Source organism: Arvicanthis niloticus, chromosome 1 (genome assembly GCF_011762505.2).
Source record: "Arvicanthis niloticus isolate mArvNil1 chromosome 1, mArvNil1.pat.X, whole genome shotgun sequence".
NCBI lineage: Eukaryota > Metazoa > Chordata > Mammalia > Rodentia > Muridae > Arvicanthis > Arvicanthis niloticus.
The window spans coordinates 111,779,973-111,802,895 of record NC_047658.1 but is presented as its reverse complement, the minus strand read 5'-3'; the positions used below and the strand labels follow the sequence as shown (position 1 = coordinate 111,802,895).

The window sequence follows — 22,923 nt, the reverse complement described above, 5'->3', positions numbered from 1 at the left end:
CACAGGAAACGGGCTGGTCGGGAATCGGTGCCCTGGCTGGGAGCGCAGGTCCTTTTGCGGACCCTGGTCCGTTGGGGATCACAGTCCGACAGGAACACGGATCTCATAGTACTAACTGGCCGAGCAGGAAGCATCAGTCAGGGGCTGCACCGCGGAGCAGATGGCCTCGTCCACGGTGGAGCGTTTTGTGGCCCAGCAGCTAGAGCTGCTGGAGCTGGAGCGGGACGCCGAGGTGGAGGAGCGCAGGTAGGTTTGGCCAGGAGTCCCAGGGCCTCTGTAGCGATTCTTAGTCATCGCCTGGAGCCGGTCTAGTGTTGGCTGGGTCAATGAGCAGCACACTGAGTCGGCCCTAGGAGACTGCATAGCGGCGTCACTTCGGGCGGTCGAGGTAAAAGGATCGGGAGTTCAAGGTCATCTTTGTCTACTTAGCCAATTTGAAGTCAACCCGGGCTACAGGAGATTCTGTAGTGAAACCCATCCCCCCGCCCCCCTCCCCCCAAAAAAAGAGACTTCACAGGATGATCAGTGCTAGATGGGGGAGTGAGACAAGGTTTCCTTGGGAACCAGGGAGGGTGAGGGTGTGTGTGTGTGTGTGTGTGCCTGAGAACAGCCTCCTAGAGAAAAGTTGATGAAGCCTATGTTATGTATGGTGCCTGAGCATTCCTGAAGAGCCATCTTGTTTCAGGAGAATATCTACAGGCCTGCAAGAGACAGAGCCCCCACTTCTGTATCCCACAGTGCAATCCCTGTAATGCGTTTCCCTCAGGATAAACAAAGGCTGGAGAAGTAACTGGCCCAGGGTAACCCATGTAGAGGCAGGACTTGAAGTCAGTCTGTGCCATTACAGATGCAACCTTTGGTTAGTTGAGAGTCTATCAGTCATGATGAATGAGAGTTTTTTTTTTTGCTGTTCTGGCTGTGTGACTATGGGATTATGTACTAGGATTTCCCATACTTTGTCTGTAAAGGCATGTGAGTCCCACACCACGTGCTTGCTGTGAGAGGAAGTGATCTGCTTCAAGCCAAACTAGGACCTTGAACAACAGTAGTTAGGGTGTTGATGGTAAGAAGCAGAGAGGGGGGTCAGGTATAAATGGGAGGGCCCCAAAGACTTGATGACAGATGGCAAAGAGGCATGATAAGACTCCGTGTTGGCTGACCTGGAGTAAGTTAGGCAGTACCTGTCCTGGGAGTGATGGGAGAGGTAGGATTGGAGTGGAGCCATCCGAGTTCCTCTGGGGCATACTTGATGCCTATAGGCAGAACTCGTTTCCCGCTTGTGCAGGCACAGACAGTGAAGCTGCTTTCTTCGGTGTCTTCTAGGTCCTGGCAGGAACACTGTTCTCTGAAAGAGCTTCAGAGACGAGGGGTGTGCTTGCTGAAGCTTCAGGTATCCAGCCAGCGCACCGGGCTGTATGGACAGCGGCTGGTCACCTTCGAGCCCAGGAAATTTGGGCCTGCAGCGGTGCTTCCCAGCAACAGCTACACTTCTGGTAGGTGTTCAGTGGAGGTTTGTATTGGCCATTGCTGGTGGTCAGATCGAGGCTTGTGCTCTCCCAAGGGCTGGAGGACTGACCCAGACAGTCTGAGGCTCTGCAGTGAAAGCCTTCTACTTATAAATCCAACAATCAGCATAGATGGTTTTGTTGTTTCGAGACAGGGTCTGAAGTTTCCTGTGTAGCAGGTGATGACTTGGAGCCTTGCACTCCTAATCTTCCTGCCGCTACCTCCCATGTGCTGGGATTATAGATCTGCACCAGCATGCCTGACTCTTTGTTGGTTTTCGGAGACAGGAATTTGACTAACTCTATAGCCCTGGCTCATCTGGAACTTTCTATGTAGCCCAGGCTGCACTAGAAGTTGCAGTGAGGTTTCTGTCTCTGCCTGTTGAGTGCTGAGATTGCAAGCATGCACTACCACATTTGGCTGCTAATACACTGCTTTTTGGTTGCCCGGTTTGGCAGCTTTCTCTTTGCAGTGCCTGGGATAGAACCCAAGGGCTCTGGCATGCTGAGCAAGCGCTCTAGCCATTGCACTGCACTCTGGAGCTTTTTGATCACACACTAGGGGTGCAAGTTGGCCTCAGCCCTGAAAACTGAGAGCCAGCAGTCTGCCTGTGCCTGTTTTGAGTGGCAGCCTTTGATTATGTTGACTTCATAGACTCTTGTCCCAACAATTTTCAGTTTTCAGATGAGGGGAGTGGGCTGAGGGAACCTGCTGGTGGATATCAGACCAAGGAGAACTTGATATCTTGTGGAAGGAGCCACAGTCAGTCTTCACCCTTGGCAAATGAGAGCAAGAGTGCCCACCACTGACAGGTGTGAGGGGCAGGGCGGAGCGTGCACAGCGTCCTCTCTGAACCTATGTGGAGTGACTGGATTGTGAGAATGATGGGTAATGATGGGTGGTGGAGGTCACAGGAACAGGGCCTCCAGGTGGAATACCAGCAAGCTGAACTGGTAAGGTGTGGACACCACTGTTGAGCAGATCAAGGGACGTGGCTATTGACAGTCTAAAGGACAGTCTCAAGGCTCAGTCACTCAGAAGTAGCAATCTTGAGATCAGGGATCCTTCACACAGTGGAATGTGGGGAGCCTGACACACAGCTCAGCTTCTAGCTTCTGCCCCAGGGGCGTTCCTGACCTATCCTTTTGTTTCTCCAAAGTCAGGGGGAAGATTCAAGGCACAGGCGAAACTCATACTGCACATATGAGTTAGCTTCAGGGAGAAAAACTGCTTGTCACCAAGCTTGATTGACAACCTGAATTCAGTACCCAGGATCCACATGGTGGAAGGAGGGAACCAACCACAAGTTGTCTTCTGACCTATACATATGCACAATAACACAGATAAAAATAGATGCGTGACAATTCAAAATATACTGGAAATGATCACATACCATAATAGCTAGTTTTGGTTTTTTTTCAGGTGATATCGTGGGTCTGTATGATACTAATGAAAGCAGCCAACTGGCCACTGGGGTCCTGACCCGCATCACCCAAAAATCAGTCACAGTGGCCTTTGATGAGTCCCATGATTTCCAGTTGAACCTGGACAGAGACAATACCTACAGGCTGCTGAAGCTTGCCAATGATGTCACCTACAAACGCCTGAAAAAGTGAGAGTTCCTGACTGAAACCAAAGGGCTTTTTCTTTGGATGGGATTCATGGGCACCCTTATTTGTGTTGCGGGAGAGAGTGGCCTGTCTGCTAAGGAGGTACTGGGTGCTCTCAGGTGATGGTGTCCCTGAATTGATGTCCCAAAGAGCTTCTCATTTTGTCTCTGGTTCCTCACAGAGCACTGATGACACTGAAGAAGTACCACTCTGGGCCAGCATCTGCACTCATAGATGTCCTGTTGGGTGGCTCTAGCCCCAGTCCTGCCACTGAAATACGTGAGGATTTTTAATTTTCTTTCTTTAAGATTTATTTTTACTTTTAAGTATGTGTGTGTGTGTGTGTGTGTGTGTGTGTGTGTCACACACACAGAGAGAGAATGCATCCATATGAATACATTGCTTAGGGTACATCAGAAGGGACCGTTGGATCCTCTGGAGCTGGAGTTAGAGGTGGTTGTGAACTCTCCAGCATATGTACTGGGAACCAATGTCATGGATCCTTTGCAAGAACAGTGCATGTTCTTAACTACTGCGACATCTCTCCAGCTTTAACTTTTTCCTACCTGAAATGATGTAGGACACTGTGACCTTGGTCTGCTTTAGCAAGGGTTTACGTTAAATTTGAAATCTCTTCACATCTTCAGATGTGCTCCTCTGAGTGACTCTAGGTTCTAGGCCATACTCTTTGGATTCAGTAGTGATGAAGTTCTCATTGCAAAACTTGCTGTATAGCTGAGGCTGGCCTTTGACTTCTGATCCTCCTGCCTCCATCTCCCAAGTGCTGGGGTGTGCATGCGTGCATGCGTGTTTGTGTGAGTGTGCATACACACATGTGCACCTGTGGTTATGGATCAGAGGTTGATATCAAGTGCCTTCCTCAGTCCCTCTCCATCCTGTCTTTTATCTGTTTGCTGCTACCGTGTGTTGTGTGCATGTGGAGCTCAGAGAACAGCTCTGTGAGTTGGTGTTATGATCCGCTCTGCCTCACACTTGGGGGCCAAAATGTCAGGGACCGCTCTGTCAATGTTGGAACCCATACTGCCAAAAGCCTTGGGGGCTAAATTGTTAGAGCCCGCACTGCCCCAAGCTGCTCCGGTCTGTGGGTCAGGGTTCAGCAAGAGAGAGAGTGAGGACGGACACCAAGAATGGAGACCAGACAGAGTGTGATTCAATCCCGTTTATTCTTCAGTCTCTCTTCCTAGTCGAAGTCCCAAGTCTTGAGTTCCTAGTCCCTAATTCCTAGACCCTAGTGCCTCCAAGTTCCAAGTTACTTCTTCCAAGTGCCAAGTGCCTAATACTTAATAATAATTGTTTCTTCTATCTGCCTCTGCCTTTTATATGTCTCACTTATAAGCCACGTCTTTAAGTCATGCCCTTAGGTCTTGTCTCTAAATCTGATCTCTAAGTCACGCCCTTAAGTCACATACACCCAAGGGAAAATCCTGGGTATCTAAAACAAGATGCTGTCAGAGTGTGCTAAGCTGTTGTAGGCTATTGTAATCAAGTCTCTTGTCAGGGTATATGGCTCAAGATGGCTGCAAGGATGATAGCCGCCTTCTGTCGGCTCCCCACAAGTTGGTTTCCTTCTTCCTCCTTTACATGGGTTCTAGAGATTGAGCATGGATTGTCATGCTTGAGTGACAGTGCCTTGACCCACTGAACCATCTTGAGACTCCAGCTTATTTTTGAGGCAGAGTCTCTCACTGAACTTGGAGCTCACTGACTAGCTAGGCTGCCTGGCCAGTGAGTCCCAGGGAATATGGATGTGCTTCACTGGCCCAGCTACTACACTGGGTTAGAGACTCCAACACAGGCTCTCATGCTTGTGTGACAAGTGCTGTACCCACTGTGCCATCTCCTCAGCTCCACAGCACTTACACTTTTAAAGTGAGATTCTGACTTTTTTTTTTAAAGATAGGTCTTGTGGCTGGGCCGAGGTGGCACAGGCCTTTAATTCCAACACTCAGGAGGCAGAGGCAGGCAGACCTCTGAGTTCCAGACCAGCCTGGTCTACAGAGTGAGTTCCAGGACAGCCAGGGCTACACAGAGAAACCTTGTCAGGAAAAAAACAAAAAAAAAAGAAAAGAGAGAGAAACAGAGAGAGAGAGAGAGAGAGAGAGAGAGAGAGAGAGAGAGAGAGAGAGAGAAAATATGGCTTTATGTAGCCCAGGCTGGTTTTAGTCTCAATCTACATGGCCAGGAATGACTTTGAACTCCTGAATACTAGGATTACAGGCATGTGTCACCATACCCATCTCAGAAGTATATTATCTACCTTTAAGGGCTGGTGTGTCCTGATTGTAGCTGTTATCTAGTTAACATGGTTTGTGCTGTGGAATGTGCCAGAACCTTGAGATTTGACAGCCCACGTTTTGTCCCTCGATCTTCTCTTATGATGGTTTGCAGGCTCGTTGCCTCACAAGTCCAGGTCAGCATCCTTCTCCTCAGAGCTTGGTACACTCACCTTCTGTTGGTGTCTCTGAGTGGACACTGGGACGGAGCTTAGCAGAAGAGGTCACTAGGACTGGAGCGCCTGGTGTGTAAGTGTGAGAACCTCAGTTCAGATCCCCAGAACTCAAGTGGTCTTCCTGGATGTAATTTTAGCACTCCTACATGAGATGGGAGATAGAAATAGAGTTCCTGGAAGCTCAGAGGCCAGCTGACCTGGCCTACGCAGTGGTGAACAACAGATCTTGTCTCAAACAAGACAGAAGACAAGGATAGACACCTGAGGTTGTCCTCTGACTTCCACAAAGATACTGTCTCTCTCTCTCTCTCTCTCTCTCTCTCTCTCTCTCTCTCCCCCCTCCCTCTCTCTGTCTCTTACACACACACACACACACACACACAGGCACGCATGCATGCACAACAGATGATTTTTTTTTAATGAATGCATCTTTTTAATCCTAAAATGAGGGGAACCGAACAGCAGGCTGGGTATTGCTTCCCGTTCCTGGAGAACTCTTGTTTTGAGAATTAAGGCTTGTAGCTGTAGCTCATCTGTTAGAGTGTTCGCTTAGCAGGAGTGAAGCATCCATGCCTAGCACTGCTAAGCCAGGTGTGGTGGTGTAGCCTATAATCCCAGTACCATGGAGGCAGGAAATCAGAATGTCAGGGTCATCTTCAGCTACTTACAGAGTTTGAAGCTAGCCTAGGCTATGTGAAACTTTGTTTTTTGTTTTTTGTTTTTTTATCTTTTTTTTTTTTTTTTTTGGTTTTTCGAGACAGGGTTTCTCTGTATAGCCTTGGCTGTCCTGGAACTCACTCGGTGGACCAGGCTGGCCTCGAACTCAGAAATCCGCCTGCCTCTGCCTCCCAAGTGCTGGGATTAAAGGCGTGCGCCACCACCGCCCGGCGAAACTTTGTTTTAAAATAACAACAACAACAAAGGTACAAGTACAAGCACACCTTTAATCTCAATCTTGGGAAGCAGAGGCAACTGGATTTCTGAGTTTGAGGCCAGCCTGGTCTACAGAGTGAATTCCAGACCAGCCAAGGTTGTAAAGTGAGATCCTGTCTCAAAAAATGGCAAAATGGCATCTCTGTGCTGTGCATCCTAGCCTGGGGTCCAGCCTGCTCTGTCCTCTCCTTATTCCTGACTACTGACAATGGCGCTTCCCCCACAGCCTCACTCACTTTCTACAACACAACCCTGGACCCTTCCCAGAAAGAAGCTGTGTCCTTTGCACTGGCCCAGAAAGAACTTGCCATCATCCACGGGCCGCCTGGCACGGGTAAAACCACAACTGTGGTGGAAATAATCCTTCAAGCTGTGAAGCAAGGCTTAAAGGTGGGCAAAGGGCCTCCCTCCTTCTCCAGCCCTGTAGCTCTGTCGTGCTCTTTACTCGGCAGGGTTCCCTGACAGCTACAGTTTAGCATGTGTATCTTGTGTCAGGACTGGCACAGGACATTTGCGTGTTGAGTGTTGAGCTACTGTACCCTGCAGTTTCCCTTAGCCTCAGAAAACAGGAACACTTGTCTGGATATAAGGTGAAGGCATGGGAGCCCTGAAGATCGCTCAGCCTTTGTTGCTGGCCAAGCTCCCTCAGTCTGCATGCTTGCTATATTCTTGCTCTGAGTCTCGGTTCACAGTGATGCTGTGGAATTGACCAGGGCCCTTTGAACAGCCTGAAGCAGGTCAAGGCAGATGGTGGGACTACAGTTCATCAGATGTGCAGTTAAACCACAAGATACACATGCACCATGCATGCCCTCCTGCCTCTCTGGGGCATGATGCACCATTGCATGCTACTGTTCACCCACATCAGTGTGGGCCACCCTGATCCTCCAGGCATTCTTGTGTACATAGTAACCCCACAGTAACCTGAGTGCTGGGGACCCGTGGACTCATTATGTAGACAAGGTAGCCAGGAAACAGCTGTGCCTGGATATGCAACAGTGACTGCATGAGCCAGAGGGTGATTGGCAGAGCCACCTCTCCTCAGAGCTGCAGGGAGACCTGTCACAGTCTGTCCCCACGAGGGTTTCCACCAGAGTGCCTTTGTAGATGTTTGGAACCAGCAGGAAAAGCTGGCCTCTCGATGGGAGCAGATGGGATGGTTTTCACTAGTGCCCTCCAGCTCAGTGTGCAGGAGGCTGGTACATCTGTGCCACAAGCTCACTGGGACTACTGAGCGGCACAACACTTGGGGCAGGAGTTGGGTTGTTGGGGACTGCAGTCTGCATGCGCAGTTACAAAAGCAAGATGGAGCCCATCAGAGAGAGCCCCCTTGTCAGACAAAATGGTTGGTGCTGTAGGCAGTGCCCTGGGCCCTGGTTACATGCTGGATTTTTTTTTTTTTTAAAGCAAAAATGGTTTATTTTGTTTTACTGGAGCTGAGGAGAGAAACACATGGCCAACTGTCCCTTGCCTTCAGTGCATATAAAGGGGAGGACACCAAAGCTATACTTGTGCACAGGGAGCAGACTTTAGAAGGCTGGAGTTAGCCTTGTGGGTAGTGCTCCTTTTTATTGGATGCTCTTCCTCACCTCAGGATGAGATGTCTGATCCTAGATCATGATACTGGAAAAGGTTCTAGAATGTCCTGAGGGCACCAGCTCTCAGGTCCCAGTCAGGAGCCATTAGGTTAGAAATTCCAACAGGTTTCTCTTGACCTCACAGAATGGGTCTCCATACTTTCCATAGAATGGCTACAATTTCAAAATACAGTATAACATTGCTTGCACTGTGCAAGGAAGACAGGCAGATAGGGTGTAGAATCCAGAAGTTACTAGTGAGCTGTGTTTCATAGATTGCCACCTCCAGAAGTTGGCAGTGGGTGAACCCACACCATTGGCTAGCTGTTGCTGGGTGGGAGTGGGTGAACCCACACCATTGGCTAGCTGTTGCTGGGGGACGGACTCTTGTGTGGTAAAGGCTTGCCAAAGCTGTGGCTGAACTCAGGCTGTGCTGGCCAGTTAACTAAAACACTGGGAGGCAGGAGCTGGTAGAAGGAAATGGGTTAATGTAGGCCAAAACCTGGGAGAGAAATCTTCCTGGCTTTTCTGGTGTTCTCACTTGACTCTACCCTCAACCTCTCCTCTCTCTCTTCCTCTCGCCCTCTTCCTTCCTCTCCCTCTCTTCCTCTCATCTGTCCTCTCTCTCCCTCTTTCCTTCCCTCTCTGTTCTTCTCCCCTCTCCCCTTTTCTGTCCCTCTTTTTCCATTCCCCCCCCCCCGACCCCCACTATGTCTCTCTCATTACATAGCCACCCAGGCTGGCTTTGAACCCATACTGACTTGACCTTCTTGCCTCAGCCTCCTCAACTGTAGGGTCACAGATGTAAGCTATTGCACTAGTGGCTTTTGGAATCTTCTGTGCCGTCATAGGTCAGTGGCAGCATCCAGTGTGTGGGGAATGCATAGGCTGGATCTCTGGGTTCTGGTTACTGGGATGTGGCCTGGGTTGAATGCCATGCACCACTGACACCATGTGTTGGCTATGTCACCTTACCTGTGTTCACTCTCTGTCTTTTAAGGGTTATTGTTTGGTTTAATGTTTTGGTAAGTGGTTTTTAATTAGGAAAGAAGTTGCTAGAAGCCTTGCTATGTGCTTCCCCAGGTTCTGTGCTGTGCTCCCTCCAACATCGCTGTGGACAACCTGGTGGAGCGTCTGGCTCTGTGCAAGAAGCGGATTCTGCGACTGGGTCACCCTGCCCGCCTCCTGGAGTCCGTTCAGCAGCACTCACTGGACGCAGTGCTAGCACGCAGTGACAATGCCCAGATTGTTGCTGACATCAGAAGGGACATTGACCAGGTCTTTGTAGGTATCATGGAGCCTGTGTCCCCGGGCATGAGCTTGTCTGAGCTTTAGTCTTTAAGGAGTGCATGTTGTGTGCTGCCCAGCTTCCTCCTGCTTATTCGTCTTCTGCCTCTGTTTGTTTGCTTAGTCCCTTATAACCCAGGGCTGCAGCTGTGGCTTCCTAGCCTGCACGAGGCCCTGGGTTCAACCCCAGCACCACATAAAATTGAGCATGGTGGCTCAGACCTGTCATCCTTGGGAGGTAGAGGCTGGAGGAATAGAAGTTCAAGGCTAGCTTGGGTTGCGTAGTGAGTTCAAGACCAGTCTGGGCTTTCTGGGACAAACGGGACCACTCTTTAGTTTGGACCGCTTGCTGTGGGTGGAGCACGGCACTGGGCATTCAGTGCTTCAGGGGTGTGGAGCAGGTGAGACATTCTCCTGAAGAAAGTGTTCCCTGGGCTCCGGTGACATGGGGTAGAGTGCAGGGGTGTGCATACCCCTAGCTTTACGGGCACTGGAAGGAAAATCAGCGGAAGCAAACATTTCCTCAGTGCCTCCCTGGTGCTGCAAGTGAGCTGGCTTGTCCTGGCAAGATGAAAAATACTCGGAAAAGTATTAGTCCCTTCTAGAATCATTGGCCCATTTTACTTCCTTACCAGGACACCAGGCCTTGCAGAGCACGGTCAGGTGGCTCTAGGCAAAGTGGCTCGGTTCCAGAGGGTGGCGCTTGTGAACTGGATCTCTAGTTCACACACCTGCCCGACTTCTGGTTTCCTCAGCTGGACTGAGCTCTCCTGTCAGCAGTTCTTCTGCCTCTCCCGGTGCTCCTTTGTGTCCTCAGCACCATGGAATGATGGCGGCAGAGAAGATGCCAGGGACGGGAGTCCACCAGCTCTTGGGAGAATGGAGGCTGCATGATGCAGATCTAGGTGTCAACGTGTGGGCGGATGGTGTGCATGGAGGTGGGAACAAGGCTAAGTGTGCTGCTTGGGGCTCAGGCAGCACACTGCATCACCCTGCCCACATGTAGATAGCAGCGAGCTCAGGCCCTCGAAGTTTCCACCCAAGTCCTAACTGGTACTTTCTTGTCTGTTGTCTGTTGCTCATGGTCACAGTTATTGTGACTGTCCCTTCCAGCCCCTGTGGCAGGTGGGGTGTGAGGCACTTAGGCAGCTGTGTGCTTCCTTCGCAATGGTTCTTCAGTTTAGTGCTGTCTCAGGACCGTGCTGAGCTGCATCGCTGACGGCCGAGAGCAGTGTGCTGGAGAAGAAGTGCAGAGTCTTCTTGGAGTAATTCTAGATTTTTCTCCTAGGGCAAGAACAAAAAGACCCAGGATAAGAGAGAAAAAAGTAATTTTCGAAATGAAATGAAGCTGCTAAGGAAGGAACTGAAGGAGAGGGAAGAAGCAGCCATAGTCCAGAGCCTCACTGCTGCAGACGTGGTCCTAGCCACCAACACAGGTGGGAGGAATCCCCTGCCAGCGCAGCCTCGGCCTGGAGTCTGCAGCGGCGGCTGCTCTTCTTGGGACTCAGAGCCTCCAGGCTGGGACTCACTTTGTAGGGAGGCTTGTAACTACCAAATCAGTGTCTTTCACAGACACAGGGCTACCCTGGGTGTCCCTTTTTGGGGGTGGGGGTGGGGTGGGGTGGGGTGGTGATGGTGTGTGATGTGTGCCCATGCAGAGGCCAGAGGAAGACATCAGGAGTCCTGCTCTATGGCTTTTTGCATTGTGTCTCTAAGACAAGGTTTTCACAGAACCTGGAGCTGGGCTGGTGGCCAGCAAGCCCCTGGAGTGCTTGCTGCCTCTACCCCTGACAGTGCTTGGTTATAAGCACCTGTGCAGCCCCTCCCTGCTTTATACATGGGCACTGTAGAGTTGAACTCTGGTCCTTAGGCTTATAAGCAAGTGTTCTTATCCACTGAGCCATCTTCTCCACCCCTCTCCCTGACTTATTCTGAAAAGGTAGCCTAAGGGCTCAGTCTGTAAAGGCCTGGAACTTACTATGTAGCTAAGACTGACCCCAGATTCCAAGTGATCCTCCTGCCTCAGTCTCTTATGTGCCATCACACCCTCCCTTTCTTTTCTCACATGGGCATTTAGCTCTTCTTGTGGCATCTCCTAAGTTTCATGACTTGGTTTTCATTTATTTCAAAGTGCTAATTTGCTTTTGTGGTTGGGGGGAGGGGATGTCATGAAGGCTTGGTTTCTGTTTTGACTCAGTTACTTAGCAGTGTTTTGTGCTTTCCAAATAACTGGGGATTCCTGTGCTGCCTTTCTAACTTGGCTTTTGGTTTGGCTCCGTGTGTAGCTACAGTTCCACGTGATACCTTGACTTGACGGTCTATTGAGACTTGTTCTCTAGCATTCCAGAATGTTCTCTGTGTACTCCTGGGAATGGCATCTCTGGTATTGGTGGGGTATTGTGAACGTCTGTCATATCAGGGTGCTGGCAGCCTGTTCTGCATGCTCAGTCACATTCAGAGTGCCAGTATTGGAGATCTGGAGTGGCAAGCATACAACCATGTGCTTCTCCGGGCTCTCAGCTCTTACTTTGAATCTCTGTGAGTGTTAGGTTAGGTTCTGTCTCCTTGATTAAGTACACAGTTCACCATCATGATGAAGTGGTATCATTTGTTTTGGGATTTGTTTGTTTTTTGCTTTTTAATTTCTTTTAAAGATTTATTTTAGTTAAATATATATGCACATGAGTGCAGGCACCTGTGGTGGCCAAATATATCTGATCCCCTGGAGCTGGGGTTATGGATGGTTTTGAGCCACCTTCCATGGTGCTGGGAATTGAACTCAGGTACTCTGCAAGAGCAGTACTGCTGAGTCAGCTCTCCAGCCTCAGTTTTTTGACACTTTCTGAAACTGGGTCTCATGTGGCTTCAGGCTGCCTTGAACTTGTTTGTATCAGAAGATGACCCTGAATTCCTTATTGTCCTGCCTTTACCTCACAAGTGCTGGGATCACAGCTGGGCACCACCAGAAATCCTCATGGCTGTGTGTTCTTCCACTTTAATGTCTACTAGTACTATAGTTTTCTCGTGTCCCTTGTAAGTTTTCATTGAAATCCCAAATAGGATTTTTTACTGACTTTGTGTGGGTGGACATGTGCAGAGGTCAGAGAGCAGCTTATGGAAGTCAGCTCTCTCCTTCCAGCATGTGGGCCCAAGGCTTGAACTCAGGTCGTTGGGTATGGCAGCAAGCTCCTTTACCCACTGATTTTTCCCCATGAACTTCTATATTGTAGATTTACTATAAGACTAGGTTTAAAGCAAAAATGAGTGAGCCAACTTGGTTTTGTTTCCTACCAGGTGCGTCTTCTGATGGCCCTCTGAAGCTGCTGCCTGAGGACTACTTTGATGTGGTGCTGGTGGACGAGTGTGCCCAGGCCCTAGAAGCCAGCTGCTGGATCCCCCTGCTGAAGGCCCCAAAGTGTATCCTAGCTGGAGACCACAAACAGCTGCCACCTACCACTGTCTCTCACAAGTAAGACACTTCCCTACACTCTCTACTGTCTCACAGAGACAGCCTCCGTACATGGCTCTCAACTGCATCTCTTCTCTGTACTGAACTTTGGTGTCTACACAGCTGAGCAGTTGCCTAACTCCCAGCCTGCCGTGGGCTCTGCAGTGTGGCTGTTAGCCCTTCAGCAGGGCCTGTGGAGTGGCCCAGCTTAGCCTCTCTGCTAGCTGGCCTTCACATCGCCTTCCTACTCCTCCACTCACTGTCTGGCCACGCTGGCCTCCTCAGGGCTCAGTGTGGCCCTGCCTCGCTGTTCCCTGTTGTAGTGTGTATTTAATATCATTGGGGGTTTCTACCCCACCTTAGACCATTCAGTTCCCAGATAAAAGACTCAAACTTTTTATATTTATAATAAGCCTTAATAGCACTAGAGCTGGGCAGATAGCAAAGCTCTGAGATATGACATACCATGTTCTACCTGGGCTGCTCTTAACTCTAACTGGCCAGCCCTCATGGCCAGTTTTCACAATCCCTTACCCCATGCATCTTCTCCCCTCTACCCTCTCTCTCTTCCTGTCAAGACTACAAGCCCAGGAACCAAAACTTCATCTACCTTTCTTCTGCCTAGCTATAGGCTGTAGGCATCTTTATTCAACCAGTAATTTTAAATTAAGCAAGGTTACATAGCATCACTTGGTGTACGTAAGGAGTTCCTTGTCCCTGGGGGCAGCCAGAGCTTGGGGGCCAGTGTTAGCATCACGGTACATAGCAACAGATCAACTTCCACAGTCCCCTTATTCTGAACCCCTGCTTCCCGGGGGTTGGATAGCCTACCCTCAATTCAGATGGCCCTTTATGGGGTTTCCTGTGCCCACTCAGCTCAGCTGGTACCCTCAGTCACTATTTGAGGTCCACATGTTTTTTCTCAGCTTGAATCCCTCTCTGAAAATGTCATGTGATTATCTGTCCGGCTCCTTGTCTTCCCATGTAGAGAACCCACTGTGGGCCTGTGTGCAAGGTCTGACACGTAAGTCATCATGAACAGACGCCTCCAGCAGGGAGGGTCCTTAGCCTTGCTCGTGGCCTCCCTATAGCTGAGGTGGCTTTGATCTGGTTTCTGTTGCATTTAAAATTTCTGTATGTGTTCAGAGTGTCTGATGAGAAAAGGATTGCTAGGAAAGGTGTTGTGTGGCCCTGCCAGAGCAGTGGGTGGCCCTGGAGGCTAGGGACATCTCGAGGCTAGGGTGTATTGAAGAAAAAGGTGCTTCTAGCAGTCCCTTAGAACCAGACTTGCGGGTGTTGAGGGAGGATCTGGAGGATTATGGGTAGCATGAAAGTCCTGATGGGAAGGGCAGGCTTCTGGGCAGGAGTATAAAGGCTCGTGGTGTGTGCCTGGTCTCCAAGGGAATGTTTCTCAAAGTGGGACAGCAGATGGCTCTGTCCTCTGGGGAGTTGTGGGTGGGATATGGGCTGTGCCTGGGAAAAGATGGACCATGTGTGTCCCTTGAAAAAGTTGGGTGATATCAGTGACTGTGCTGTACACTTCAAGGTTTATAGGAATGTGACAGGCATGCTATGTCCTGCCTTTGGTCTTAGTTGCTTTGGTAACAGTGGTCTTTAAGAATCAACTAAATCCTAGGACTCCACCACTAAAGACCATTGGCTGCTCTTCCAGAGTACCCAGATTTGCTTCACAGTACCTACATGAAGGCTCATAAGTCTGTAGCTCTAGGTCCAGAGGATCCAACACCCTCTTCTGGCCTCTATAGGCACAGGTGGAATATAAAAGCAACATAAGCGCAGGCAAAACCCCTGTACACTAAAATAAACAAGTACTTAAAAAGAATCTGTTGATTCTCAACTTGAAGGACCTTGTAAATTCTCAGGAGTTCTCTGAGGTGGGATGGGGGTGCTTCACATGGTCTTGGACATTTCAGCATGGAGAGAGGTGCTGTGCCAGCGGCTCCATGGGTGGGTAGCCTCGGACTGCACTTAAGCCCTCAGGTCTCTCTCCTGTGGATGAGATGGAAATGGTTCAGCTGTGGAGAATGAATGTAGCCATCCCTGGACCCACCACTGCAGCCAGTCTGGGATGCTCTCAGCTGAGTCGGCTGGCTGCAGTGGTGACTGCTGCCCACTGGAACACATTTGGGTTTGATTTGTTTATTTTGAGACAGGGTCTCAAGTAACGCAGGCTGGCCTTGCACTCACTATGTAGCTGAAGGTGCCATTGAATTCCTGACCTTCTGAGTGCTGGGTCTAGGCATACTTCCCGGTGCCCAGGAAATATTTTCCTGTCTTAAAAACAATGCAAGTTTGTGGTGAACAGCGCTGGGGCCTTGGTTCTAAATGGAGCTGCCTGATCTGAAGGCTTCAGGGAGGATCTGTGTCTGACTTACCTGCCTTTCAATGCCACTGCAGATGGCAGCTCATCCTTTTTCTCCCATCTTCTAAGCAGCAAAATATCTCCATGGAGCCTGTCTCCCTCTTGTACCTTTGCCATCTGCCAAGTCCCTGTTGCTCTGAAGGGAATGGATGTGTTCTTAGGTTCTGTAGTTTATGTTGTACACTGCAGCTCAGCCCAGCTTTCCCTTCTGTCATGTGGGAAGCCAGGGAAGTATTAGGTCCTAAGATTGAGGACCATTTCCTTCCCCTCCCACAGTGTCACATCTGGACTCAGCACTTGTTTCTTTTCCCTTTTTGGTCACAGGGCAGCAATGGCTGGGCTGTCCCGCAGCCTGATGGAGCGGCTGGCAGAGAAGCACGGTGCTGCCGTGGTGAGGATGCTGACAGTGCAGTACCGAATGCACCAGGCCATCACGTGCTGGGCCTCGGAGGCCATGTACCACGGGCAGCTTACCGCCCATCCCTCTGTGGCAGGACACCTCCTGAAGTGAGTGACCTAGCCTCTTGCCTCCCCTGATCTTTCTTCCTACCCTGGCTCCAGCCCCAGTTGGCCCTCTGTGTCCTCTTAAGGGTTTGGGATGGCAGAGGCTCTGAGAATCACTTTCTAGATAGTTGTCTGGGCCTTCCTGGGGGCTGGATGCATCCTCAGCCCTTCTGTGTTTTTGATGGGAAGGACCAGTATTTTTGTGAAGGAAGCCATTCTTACATTCTACCCACCCCTATGCCAGAGATCTCCCAGGTGTGGCTGACACAGAGGAGACAAGTGTCCCCCTGCTGCTCATAGACACAGCTGGCTGTGGGCTGCTGGAACTGGAGGAGGAGGACAGCCAGTCCAAGGGAAACCCAGGTGAGTTGTGAGCCGGGATTCCCTGGTCCTTCTCAGAATGATTTTTATAACAAGTCACTCCACAGGCTGGAAGTGGTGCCTCAGCAGTTAAGAGCATTGGTCTTCTTCCAGAGGACACAAAGTCAGCTCCCAGTACCCTCATTGGGCAGCTCACAATTGCCTATAACTCCAGCTCCAAGATAGCTAATGGCCTCTTTCTGGTCTCTGCAGGCATCTGAGCATGCATGACTACACTCACAGAAACACACATGTGTACTTACAAACAAGTCACTCCAGGCCCCTGCTGTAGGGAGGCACTTGGTGGCAGAGATGAGGATAAGCTCCCGGTGAACCGTGCACGTGGAGCTGGACTCCAAGGGCCAGGGCAGCATCTGTGTGCTTGTCCAGGGGTCCAGCTGACGCCTGGGCTCCTGGGCTGGGAGCCTTTCCCGTATTCCTCTGAACACCAACACAGCTGCTTGGTTCATCTTAGGTTGAGAATCTCTCTAAGCCTGCAGTACCTAGGTCCTGTGAAGCTTTATCTGCGAGCCTGGTGACCCTCTGGTCAGCCTGTTACCTCTCAGGATGCTCCCTGCCCTTGGCCCAGCATAAGATCTGCTCACAACAGGCAGAGTGTCTCCCACAACTCAGGAACAGAGGCTGTACAGCATGGCCCTCACTGAACACTACCCTCTCTCCTCCCCAGGCGAAGTTCGCCTCGTTGCTCTGCACATCCAGGCTCTGGTGGATGCTGGGGTCCAGGCAGGTGACATTGCCGTCATCGCACCCTACAACCTTCAGGTGTGAGGGAATCCCCTTTTGTTTCTCTGTATCGTGGACTCAGCCTGCTAGAGGCTGAAAGGGCAGGGAAGTTTGTTGGCTATGACATCCAGGGCTACAGTGGACACCAGCAAGAGACCATCTGTGTTTCTGTTCCTCACATTGCTACCAGCCTGACCTCGGCCTGGTCCCCCACTGTGTCCTTGTTTCAAGCCAGCATCCCAGATGGACATAGAGACCATGCTGATGGATCAGCCAGGCCCAGGTTTTGTCCCTGCCCCCATCTGGTTTGGTAGGAGAAGCTTGCTGCCTGCATAGTTCAAGGTCCTCAGAGGCAGTGTCACCCCATTCTGGTCACCAGCATCACACATGAGGCTGTCAGAGCCAAGGAGATATTGTAATGCACAGAGAGTGCCGCACCCTCTCAGCACCCCTCCCTAGTATGTGCGGTCCCCAGCTCAGTTTACACTGCTCTGCTCATGTGTCCTCCTAGGATGCTTCCCAACGGCCCAGGCTCTACTGACCCTGAGGGGCAATACCATGCTCCTCGGTCCTGTGCTTTATGTGAACTCAGAGGCAGAGCCAGGTGATGCTGCACACACAAGAGAGTTCCACCTGCCCCCACAGTCAGCACACTCACTCCCAGGCTAAGAAAAGGAAAGGCTACAAGCCTCATGGCAGCTTGCTGCTGTTGTAGTCACTAAAAGGTACCCACAGTGGCCATTCCTATAGGGCAGGGCTTCCATGCATGACAGATCCTGCAGTCCCCTGACTTGGTGATGACATCTCGGCTCTGCTTTCCGTTTTAGGTGGATCTGCTCAGACAGAGCCTCTCTAACAAGCACCCTGAGCTGGAGATTAAGTCTGTTGATGGCTTTCAAGGCCGCGAGAAGGAGGCTGTGATCCTGACCTTTGTCAGGTCCAACAGGAAAGGTATGTAGCACAGCCCATGTGAGCCTTTGCCTTAACCTGGGAGTGAACATGCGAACAGCTTCTCAGCTTAGTGTCAGGGAAGGGAGGCATGATTTCAGCAAAGGGAATAAGGCTCAGTCTGTCCAGGGAGCAGGTGATTAGGGACACAGGCTGGGACGTGGCAGGCCCCAAGTAACCTAGTCACCAGGTAAAGGAACCACCCCCCACCCACACCCATGCCCTAGAGCCTGTCTTTTAGCCTTGAGACATAGTTTTTGTGTGGCCCATGGCTTGCCATGCAGCGAGAAAACTTCATCTAGGTACTAGTCCGTGACTTGCTGAGTGGCCTTGGAATCCAGCTGGAGCTGGGTAAAGGAAGGAAATGGCTCTGGCAGAGTTCTGAACTGTGTCCATAGCAGTTGCTCCTGAGTCCAGGCATCAGGAGGAGGCTGAACATGCTAGGAAACATGACTGTGGAACTGCGCTCGTCAGCAGTGGGCAAGCATCAGAGCCAATGCGGCACTGTGTGTGCAAGGGCATAAAGGGACAACTATAGGCTACCATGGCTCTGATGATGTGACCAGTCCTGTCTGTCCCTGAACAGGCATTCTGTTCCCTGCCTTGGATCTCTGCCTCTCTCACCTCTGGCTTTTCTTCAGGTGAAGTTGGTTTTCTGGCTGAGGACAGGCGGATCAATGTCGCTGTTACCCGTGCTCGGCGGCACGTGGCAGTCATCTGTGATTCCCGCACTGTCAACAACCATGCCTTTTTGAAGACCTTGGTGGATTATTTCACAGAGCATGGGGAGGTCCGCACAGCCTTTGAGTACCTGGATGACATCGTCCCTGAGAACTACACCCATGAGGGCTCCCAGGGCCACAGCTGTGCCCCCAAATCCAAGTGCCACACCACCTCCATCAGGAAGCCTGCCAGTAATCAGGAGAGTAGCCAAGAGGCCAGAGAAGCCCCTAGACATGGCCACGGGAAGGCGAGTGAGAAACCTCTGGGCTCTCAAGTCCAGACCCAGTACAGCTCCAAGGCAAATGGCTCTGACAGAACTGGAGGCACAGACCGGACAGAGCACTTTAGGGCTATGATTGAGGAGTTTGTGGCCAGCAAGGAGGCCCAGTTGGAGTTTCCCACATCCCTGAGCTCCCATGACAGGCTGCGAGTCCACCAGTTAGCTGAAGAGTTCGGGCTGAAGCACGACAGCACCGGGGAGGGGAAGGCACGGCACATCACAGTGAGCAGGAGGAGCCCTGCCCGTTCTGGCGGTGTGGCCCCACAGCCTCCCTCACCGCCCAGCCCCACACAGGCTGAGCCTGAGCCACAGGCAGAACAGCCCATTGGGCAGCCGCATGGCCCCACACAGCTGGATCTGAAGGCATTGCACCTGGAGAGTCTGCAGCGGCAGCAAAGCGACCAGGCCCTGACAGCCAAGGGACAGCCGGGTGTGGGCTCGAGGCCACAGAAGGCTGCACAGAAGAAAAAGAAGAAAGAACCAAAAGGTAAAGCTGCATCTTCTCTCCAGCACCTGGTGCTGTGTGGTTCCTGTCCCTTGCCACCTGCCACCTCAGGAGGCAGGTAGACTCCCTTGGCTGAGTGGATTTTGCTTTTCCCATGACTCTTGTCACCCTGGCCTGGCCTTCCTGGGGCAGTTACAAGTAAGTTATTCTCTTGTCCCAGAGCCCTGCAGGGGCGGGCAGAGAGAAGGCCTGGCACGTTTCCTAGTGCTTTTCCTGTGGGTAAGGGAGGCAGATAGGGCCTATAGAGTTCTGATCACGCCGAGGCACAGCACAGGGTTGTAGGCTTGCTGAGCCCACCACTCTGCCCTGGGCCAGGGTCAAGGCAGACTGCATGCTCTGCGTTCAGCCTGCACTGTGCTCGTATCCCCTGGGTGACCCCCACCCCTGAGTTGGCACACATGTTCTAGCATAGCGAGGGCAGACCTGCTAGGGCATAGTATGGGTACTCTCAACACATAGGTAGGTCTTGCCAGCAGGACCACAGCTCCCTTTGGGGTAAGGGCATCTTGTTCCCACGAGCCAGACCTTAGAGCACCATTCTCAGCTCCAGAGCCAGCTCTTGGGTGTGGCACTACTCCAAGCATGCCATGACACGCGTGAATGGTTCCTGTAGCCAGGCTATGTGCTGGAGAGCAAGTTGACACAGTGCTGCCCTCCCGCCAGGCACTGAAGGGAGAAACTCTGAATGGGGATGACCCCTGCCTCAGATGAAAAAGCACCACTTGTGCCTTGGTGAACCTGGGCCTACCCATGTCTGCTATTCCTGCCACAAGGCCTAGGTGGCCTGGGAGCCCCACCTACTGCTGGGGTTCTGGGATCGCTTCAGGATAACATCTTTCAGAGTCCCAGGATCTCACCTGTTCTGCAAAGGTTCAGGCTCCATCAGTGCCTTCAGTAGCTGAGAGGCCAGGTGGCCACACCTGTGACAGGCTCTGCCTGGCCAGTGCTCTTCAGAGCCCTAGCCATGGATTGATGGCTGGCAGGAGTGATCAGCTGAACACAGGAGGGTTGGGTAGGCAGCTTCATGCTCCATCTGCTCTGACCAGCCCACCTGGTCCATATTTCCTGAGCATGCTCACTGAGGGTGCTGCCAGAATGAGATGCACATTCCCCAAGGCCCTCTGAGCCGCTTGGTTCTACTTAGGATGGGGCAGGAGCCAGTGACTGAGTGACTTCGGTTTCCCCTTTACACAGCTGTGGTGGGAGGGGGTGGGGGAAGAATAGGTCACTGGACACAGGGAGCCAGTAGAAACAGCTGTTGTAGATGAACACAGGTGCGGGGGCTTCTGGGAGACCTTGATGTAGTATCAGGTCAGTCAGTGACACCTGACCCTAGTGTATTTAGGTACTGCAGCACCTGCCAGTATGTAGGAAGGTCTATGGAGCCAGGGACAGACCAGGGCCCTCCTCCCAGTACTCTGTCCTTTTTGCACAGATGTGCTCTTTGGAGCTGCAATGTGTGTTGCTGCTTCTCTGTACTCCTGAGCATTCTCTATGGCAGAAACGAGGTTTCTTAAACACTGACAGTCCACCCATCACTGTAAACATTTTTATATTTACTTACTGTGTATGTGTGGCTGCATGAGCCACAGCACACATGGATCAAAGGAAGACTGTGGGAGTCACTTTTCTTCATTGCACAATCACCCTCAGGTCTCAGGCTTGGAGGCCAGTGCTCTTACCCAGTGAGCCAATCCCCTGCCTTCAACTAAAAAAGTTTTACCTAACTCTGAGCATGTAGATGTATAGTAATGCAAGTCAAATGTTTACTAATAAACCACAAAAATTTGTTTTAGAAGTTCTTTGACATACATAAAATTTTATATTTATTAAAAATGAGAATAAACTTGCATCCAGTCGGATAGACACTTGTCTAACACAACACAGTCCAAAGATGTATGAAATGATAAATCCTGAGGTGTGCTGGGTGGACAGTGTCCCACTGTCTGGTGAGGACAGAGACACAGGAGCTGAAACACCCAGCTCGTGACATGTGACATGGTGGCTGTGACCTCAGCAGAGGCATGACATTGGGCCAGTGCTGAGCATGTGTGCTGTGTTCAGCTCAGGTGTCAGCAGGGGTGCCGTGCAGCACACATCTGATCACGAATAGGTGTTTGCTTGTTTTATGTGTTGGAGCCTTTCATGGTTGCTGTATCTTTTATGATCCCATCCTGATCCCTGAACACCCACAGTTTAAGTGAGATATTTCCTGCCCCAGGATGAGAGCCTGAGGGGCTTCTGCTAAGGCCTGAGGTGGGCAGTGGGCTGGGCAGGCTGTCAGCCTAGTGAGGAGCCTTGCATCCTGGGCTGATGGTGAATCCCACCAAGGTAGGGAGGTAGTGCATCCCACTGTCTGCAATGTCTGGTCTTCGTCCTCTCCCTCGCCTGAGCACTACCTCCCTCCTCTCCAGCTCCAGCCATGGCTCTGCCCTGTGAGGAGGACTTCGATGCCCTAGTGTCTGCTGTGGTGAAGGCTGACAACACCTGTAGCTTCTCCAAGTGCTCTGCCAGCACCACCACTCTGGGCCAGTTCTGCATGCACTGTAGCCGCCGCTACTGCCTCAGCCACCATCTGCCTGAGGTGAGGGTTCCTTCTGGATGATGTGGGCATCAGGTGGTGGGGGGAGTAGCCAAAGCAGATGGTGATCATGATCTCTTGTGGACACTTGGGCTCAAGGAAATAGAATACACCTTTGCTGAGGGACAGCCACAGCAGTGGGAACTCAGAGTAGAGGATGTCTGTCCATCCTGCAGGCCCTTCCCTGGACAACTGTGAAAGATAGACCTGGGGAAGGCAGTGGGGCAAGTCCATGGTCTTGCACCAGCTTTAGGTGGTCCCTTTGATGTAGCTCTGCTGGCTGCAACCTCCCTTGCCCACAGCTCACCCTGACTCTTGTGTTCTTTCAGATCCATGGCTGTGGTGAGAAGGCTCGCGCCCACGCCAGACAGAGAATTAGCCGGGAAGGAGTGCTCTATGCAGGCAGTGGGACCAAGGACAGGGCCCTGGACCCGGCCAAGAGGGCGCAGCTACAGAGGAGGCTGGACAAGAAGCTGGGCGAGCTCAGCAGTCAGAGGACGAGCAAGAGGAAGGAGAAGGAGAGGGGGACATGAGGCTACACCCTCAGGGAGGACTGTGTGGGACAGAGTCAGCAGGAGGGGACACAGTCCTACACTGGCCATTTCTCTGCTTGACTGAATGTATCCCTAATCCTCCCATGGTAAGGGTGCTATTTGCAAGGAGACCTGCCTAGTTACCATCAGAGAAACTGCCTTTACCATCAGAGAAACTGCCTTGACCGGCCAGGGCCCATTAATGCTGTGAGTGCCTTGCATGGCCAGCTAGCCATGGCCACCTTCATCCCGTCTTCTGCGGTGACACAGTGAGCATGGCTTGTGTGGTCTAGGGATGTGGGAATGGCTGCTCTGGGGTCAGAAGGCTCCTAGCCTATGATTGCCTGGCCTCGGCTGCTTGGTGACTGTGGTGGGAAGGAGTCTTCCAGGATGCCACACTGCTCACCCTCACAGAGTCTGCACCCTCTCCAGCATTCTGTACCAGTTGCTCATGGGACAGATGCATTTTAGCCTCAGGCTCTTGTTCCAAAATAATATAAATTATTTGCAGATTAAAGTGTGCTCCTGGTA

General features: G+C 51.4%; 1 protein-coding gene across 1 annotated transcript; it reads left to right on the top strand.

The window, feature by feature from the left end:
• The first annotated feature begins 10 nt into the window (after window positions 1-10).
• Ighmbp2 (immunoglobulin mu DNA binding protein 2) lies at window positions 11-22,923 on the top strand. The gene is made up of 15 exons (XM_034521231.2): window positions 11-246; window positions 1,324-1,493; window positions 2,929-3,118; window positions 3,298-3,395; window positions 6,746-6,909; window positions 9,180-9,380; window positions 10,672-10,819; window positions 12,678-12,852; window positions 15,539-15,721; window positions 15,963-16,081; window positions 16,767-16,861; window positions 17,650-17,773; window positions 18,412-19,260; window positions 21,693-21,862; window positions 22,189-22,923. Exons 1-15 carry the CDS (start codon window positions 161-163, stop codon window positions 22,390-22,392), a joined length of 2,976 nt encoding a protein of 991 aa, XP_034377122.1. The 5' UTR covers window positions 11-160; the 3' UTR covers window positions 22,393-22,923.